The sequence below is a fragment of the Eucyclogobius newberryi genome, unplaced genomic scaffold (assembly GCF_026437365.1).
Source record: "Eucyclogobius newberryi isolate DKJ021-1_F unplaced genomic scaffold, fEucNew1.0.hap1 SCAF_21, whole genome shotgun sequence".
NCBI classification, from domain to species: domain Eukaryota; kingdom Metazoa; phylum Chordata; class Actinopteri; order Gobiiformes; family Gobiidae; genus Eucyclogobius; species Eucyclogobius newberryi.
In genome coordinates, this window is record NW_027315846.1 from 28,715,923 (window position 1) to 28,722,471 (window position 6,549).

Consider the following 6,549-nt stretch of genomic DNA (forward strand, 5'->3'; position numbering starts at 1 on the left):
CCCACGCAGCGCTCCTGATTTGCATTTGTTCTGATCCAGTTACTCGAGAACACCAGATGAACATGATCAAAGGTAAACAATGGCCTTAAGAAGAATAAGGTCAAATCTGAAGTCACCGACGAGGCACTTTTCACTTTTCACTTTTCAAAGAAGCAGAAATGCTCTTCTTTCTCACACTTTCACATGGCAAATGGGCCTAAGTGGCACTTTAAGAAAAAAAGTTGTGTTTCCAGTAAACAGTGAAATTTATTTTAAAATTTAAGAAACCCGACCTTAAACATTTGATCTCATATTTACTGGCTGTACGTTTGGAGGATGTTAAATTGTAAAATCCTCAGTGAGGATTGTATGATATGACCCATGTTCGCACGGAAACCTGTGTCTGTCCCGCCCATGGATCTATTATAATATCTGGAGGGTGTGGCTCGCCGCAGCATGTCGCTACCACCCCCAGTGGCCACTCCATTGGTACTGCAGCCACAGACATCGTGCAGCCCAAAGCTTTCTTTCCCTAGAGCGCAATGTGACAGGGACCTACAGCTGACAGGGACCTACAGCTGACAGGGACCTACAGCTGACAGGGGCCTACAGCTGACAGGGGCCTACAGCTGACAGGGACCTACAGCTGACAGGGGCTTACAGCTGACAGGGGCCTACAGCTGACAGGGGCCTACAGCTGACAGGGACCTACAGCTGACAGGGGCCTACAGCTGACAGGGGCCTACAGCTGACAGGGGCCTACAGCTGACAGGGACCTACACCTGACATGGGCCTATGGCTGACAGGGGCTTACAGCTGACAGGGACCTACAGCTGACAGGGGCTTACAGCTGACAGGGACCTACAGCTGACAGGGGCCTACAGCTGACAGGGGCCTACAGCTGACAGGGGCCTACAGCTGACAGGGACCTACACCTGACATGGGCCTATAGCTGACAGGGGCTTACAGCTGACAGGGACCTACAGCTGACAGGGGCTTACAGCTGACAGGGACCTACAGCTGACAGGGGCTTACAGTTGACAGGGACCTACAGCTGACAGGGGCCTACAGCTGACAGGGGCCTACAGCTGACAGGGGCCTACACCTGACATGGGCCTACAGTTGACAGGGGCCTACAGCTGACAGGGGCCTACAGCTGATATGGGCCTACAGCTGACAGGGGCCTACAGCTGACAGGGGCCTACACCTGACATGGGCCTACAGTTGACAGGGACCTACAGCTGACAGGGGCCTACAGCTGACAGGGGCCTACACCTGACATGGGCCTACAGCTGACAGGGGCCTACAGCTGACAGGGACCTACAGCTGACAGGGGCCTACAGCTGACAGGGGCCTACAGCTGACAGGGACCTACAGCTGACAGGGGCTTACAGCTGACAGGGGCCTACAGCTGACAGGGGCCTACAGCTGACAGGGACCTACAGCTGACAGGGGCCTACAGCTGACAGGGACCTACACCTGACATGGGCCTATAGCTGACAGGGGCTTACAGCTGACAGGGACCTACAGCTGACAGGGGCTTACAGCTGACAGGGACCTACAGCTGACAGGGGCCTACAGCTGACAGGGGCCTACAGCTGACAGGGACCTACACCTGACATGGGCCTATAGCTGACAGGGGCTTACAGCTGACAGGGACCTACAGCTGACAGGGGCTTACAGCTGACAGGGACCTACAGCTGACAGGGGCTTACAGTTGACAGGGACCTACAGCTGACAGGGGCCTACAGCTGACAGGGGCCTACAGCTGACAGGGGTCTACACCTGACATGGGCCTACAGTTGACAGGGGCCTACAGCTGACAGGGGCCTACAGCTGATATGGGCCTACAGCTGACAGGGGCCTACAGCTGACAGGGGCCTACACCTGACATGGGCCTACAGTTGACAGGGACCTACAGCTGACAGGGGCCTACAGCTGACAGGGGCCTACAGCTGACAGGGGCCTACAGCTGACATGGGCCTACAGCTGACAGGGGCCTACAGCTGACAGGGGCCTACAGCTGACAGGGGCCTACACCTGACATGGGCCTACAGCTGACAGGGGCCTACAGCTGACAGGGGCCTACAGCTGACAGGGGCTTACAGCTGACAGGGGCCTACAGCTGACAGGGACCTACAGCTGACAGGGGCCTACAGCTGACAGGGACCTACAGCTGACAGGGGCTTACAGCTGACAGGGGCCTACAGCTGACAGGGGCTTACAGCTGACAGGGGCCTACAGCTGACAGGGACCTACAGCTGACAGGGGCCTACAGCTGACAGGGACCTACAGCTGACAGGGGCCTACAGCTGACAGGGGCTTACAGCTGACAGGGGCCTACAGCTGACAGGGGCCTACAGCTGACAGGGGCCTACAGCTGACAGGGGCTTACAGCTGACAGGGGCCTACAGCTGACAGGGGCCTACAGCTGACAGGGGCCTACAGTGGTCATTCTTACCTATTTTTGGGTCATTGACTTTCTAATTTTAAGATTGTTCAGTCGTCTTTAAAACACATTTTAAGCTGTAGCTTCAGTAAGAGCTCCAGCGCCGCTTTAGCAGCTCGTGACCGTCTAGACCAGGCATGTCCAAACTACGGCCCGGGGGCCAAATGCGGCCCTTAGACACATTTTTGTTGGCCCTCCTGCTTCCTGCTAAGTTGATTCAAACAACAACAGCAGTAAGTTTTACTGTAAAATTGGAAAGATTAAGCATTTTGATGTTATACCAACCTAATATTAATGTTCCAAGTCTTATTAAAGGTGTGGAGGCTCATCCAAACTATGTCAAATGCAACATTTTGAATGAATCACATATTGTCAGGGTGTTTTTGTGGCCCTTTGCCCCGTATAAGTTTCAAAATGCGGCCCTCAGTGAAAAACGTTTGGACCCCCCTGGTCTCGACCAATCAGAGCCGTGTAGGTGAAGTGAACGAGCTGCAGCCGTAAAACTAAAAAACTATAACGCTCATTCTGCTCTCACGAGCGCTCACTTCTGAGAAAAGAAAACTCTGCTTTACCTGTGCCAGGATTTAAAAATATATATATATGTTTTTTAATATATTATAATAATATTTAAAAAAAAATCAATGTTACCGGAAAAACACTATTTATTTGATTTGGCTGAACTGCATTATAAGAAAGACATGTTTATTGTTCAAATGTTAAAATAAGTAGTAGTAGTAGTAATAGTAGTAGTAGTAGTAGTAGTACTGGTGGTAACTTTGACAGCGTCCCGGAGCGTGTGAGCGCAGCTCGTGCTGAGTCCATTTCCAAATGAAGTCATTGCTTGGCCGGTCGGCGCGGTTACAGCAGCGTGCTATATTTACTCACAGACATAACACATGCCGCTGCTAATAAACACGCTAATACACTTACTGCATGCTTCCTTCACAGTTAGAGGGACAAGTACTCTTCACAGTCAGAGGGACAAGTCCTCTTCACAGTCAGAGGGACAAGTCCTCTTCACAGTCAGAGGGACAAGTCCTCTTCACAGTCAGAGGGACAAGTCCTCTTCACAGTCAGAGGGACAAGTCCTCTTCACAGTCAGAGGGACAAGTCCTCTTCACAGTCAGAGGGACAAGTCCTCTTCACAGTCAGAGGGACAAGTCCTCTTCACAGTCAGAGGGACAAGTCCTCTTCACAGTCAGAGGGACAAGTCCTCTTCACAGTCAGAGGGACAAGTACTCTTCACAGTCAGAGGGACAAGTACTCTTCACAGTCAGAGGGACAAGTCCTCTTCACAGTCAGAGGGACAAGTCCTCTTCACAGTCAGAGGGACAAGTACTCTTCACAGTCAGAGGGACAAGTCCTCTTCACAGTCAGAGGGACAAGTCCTCTTCACAGTCAGAGGGACAAGTCCTCTTCACAGTCAGAGGGACAAGTCCTCTTCACAGTCAGAGGGACAAGTCCTCTTCACAGTCAGAGGGACAAGTACTCTTCACAGTCAGAGGGACAAGTCCTCTTCCCAGTCAGAGGGACAAGTCCTCTTCACAGTCAGAGCGTCTTCAGATATCATGTACTTTCATCCTTCGATACACACTCGTTATTACTCAGCATGATTTAATGTTGTGTCAGTCCATTTGATCTAATCTAAGAGTAAACGCTCACTACTTTGTAATATTACTTTAAAGTACATATTCAAAATACTCAAACATAAAGTTCTAACTAAATACATATTATAACAGCATTCTTCCCGTCACTGGCGAGTGCTGAAAGTACAATTAAACTTCTTGAGGTTTTGTCTCTCACAAACTCCTCAACGTCTGATGTTCAGCTGCTCCAACATGTGACACACTTAATGCTTCTGGTTAAATAAAAGTTCATAAAGAAATACACTCACACTGTTCGGGCCCCTCAGACTGTCCGGGCCCCTCACACTGTCTGGACCCTCAAACTGTTCGGGCCCCTCAGACTGTCCGGGCCCCTCACACTGTCTGGGCCCCTCACACTGTCTGGACCCCTCACACTCACACTGTCTGGGCCCCTCACACTCACACTGTTCGGGCCCCTCAGACTGTCTGGGCCCCTCACACTGTTCGGGCCCCTCAGACAGTCTGGACCCTCACACTGTCTGGACCCCTCACACTGTCTGGGCCCCTCAGACTGTCTGGACCCCTCAGACTGTCTGGACCCTCACACTGTCTGGACCCTCAAACTGTTCGGGCCCCTCAGACTGTCCGGGCCCCTCACACTGTCTGGGCCCCTCACACTGTCTGGACCCCTCACACTCACACTGTCTGGGCCCCTCACACTCACACTATTCGGGCCCCTCAGACTGTCTGGGCCCCTCACACTGTTCGGGCCCCTCAGACAGTCTGGACCCTCACACTGTCTGGACCCCTCACACTGTCTGGGCCCCTCAGACTGTCTGGACCCCTCAGACTGTCTGGACCCTCACACTGTCTGGACCCTCACACTGTTCGGGCCCCTCAGACAGTCTGGACCCTCACACTGTCTGGACCCCTCAGACTGTCTGGACCCCTCAGACTGTCTGGACCCTCACACTGTCTGGACCCTCACACTGTTCGGGCCCCTCAGACAGTCTGGACCCTCACACTGTCTGGACCCCTCAGACTGTCTGGACCCCTCAGACTGTCTGGACCCTCACACTCTCTGGACCCTCAAACTGTTCGGGCCCCTCACACTGTCTGGCCCCTCACACAGTCTGGGCCCCTCACACTGTATGGGCCCCTCACACGTGACCCAGGAGCGGTACCTGTAAGCTGCTGATGAACGGGGCGCTCGGTGCGTACGCTGCGTAATGTCCATAGGCCGGGTACATAACATCCAAACAGCTCATGGTAGAGGCTCCTGCGGCTCCTGCGGCTCCTGCTGCGGGGCCCCGGCTCACAGACACCGCCGCGCGCACACCATCCCGGGCTTAAAGGTCCGGAGCAGCCACAGGGTCAGTGGTCAGGGCAGGTCCGCTGCAGACTGCGCTGTGTGAGGCTCCTGTGCGCGCTCTGGACACTGCGCAGTGCTGCAGGGCGTGTGGCGCAGGCACGCGGCCCCTGCCCTGGACGTGTCCGGTGTGAGCCCTCCCACCCGCGCCGCACACCCCCCTCCTCATGCTTACGCAACACTAATGACCCAGGGGTGACCACACTGTGGGTCATCTACAGAGCCCTCTGCACCCACGCGCAGCAGAGAACACAGGCATTACTCAGGCACCTGAGTGAAGATGGGCCCCTAGTGCACCATGGCCCCAACAATGTTGTCAATTAATAATGTGCACAAACAATGCAAAAGCGCGTGACTCCAGTTTGGGGGCAATCGGACATTTCAAGGGCAATTCTACACTTTCCACCAGCTCAAAGCGGAGCATGAACACACCTTTGGCACAATTTTGTGTAAGGAATGTGTAACAGACATAAAGTGCAGGTTCTACATTGGGACATTATAAATGTGAACTACAGACATTAGAGCATTTCTGTATCTGAGGATATATAAAGCGCACCTACCTGGTGACTATAGTCATTATCATTATATATTCATATACTCCACTTTTTACTTGTATTAGTCTGTATTTTTACTGTTTAATATAATTCTGCAAATGAGTTGATCACGCTGACTTATATTAACTTTATTGTATCTAAACATGTTGTACCTTTAACGACCAAACACCTTAACACTCTATTTATGCTGTCCACCTGGAGCCCCTCCTCCTTTTGACTGATCACGTGCCCTTTTCAGGCATTTCTGCGATTTTCATATTTGAAAAGAGAAAAGACAAAAAAATCTTATAATGATCCATACAAATGTAAAGTTTGGTGTGTGTAGGTGCTGCAGTGGCTCAGGCTGATCACAAGTCCGAAGGTTCACAAGTCCCAACTTGCGGAAGGAGAACAGGTCATTGCAGATCGCCGCTCTGCTCGTCTTCCAATGTCGGACTTTGTCCCGGGGCCGAGTCTTGGACCAGTCTCCGGAGAGCGCGGCGGGGGGAGCGGACGCGTTCAGCCCCGGGCAGGTGAACCCCGGGCATGCAGGCTGCCACGCCCCGCTGCCTGCCACGCCCCGCTGCCTGCCACGCCCCGCTGCCTGCCACGCCCCGCTGCCTGCCACGCCCC

At 53.1% G+C, this 6,549-nt stretch overlaps 2 protein-coding genes across 4 annotated transcripts in view; one reads left to right on the forward strand and one right to left on the reverse strand.

Moving 5' to 3' along the window:
- vgll2b (vestigial-like family member 2b) overlaps positions 1-5,460 on the reverse strand; it is a 54,395-nt gene extending 48,935 nt beyond the window's left edge. The window contains exon 1 of the mRNA XM_072457300.1: positions 5,199-5,460. Within this exon, the coding sequence (XP_072313401.1) occupies positions 5,199-5,282 (84 nt within the window). The 5' untranslated portion in view covers positions 5,283-5,460. The remainder of the gene's footprint in view (positions 1-5,198) is intronic.
- Positions 1-6,549, forward strand: part of LOC140370223 (protein NLRC3-like) — a 300,708-nt gene that overhangs the window by 112,289 nt on the left and 181,870 nt on the right. The gene's annotated exons all lie outside the window — the stretch shown is intronic.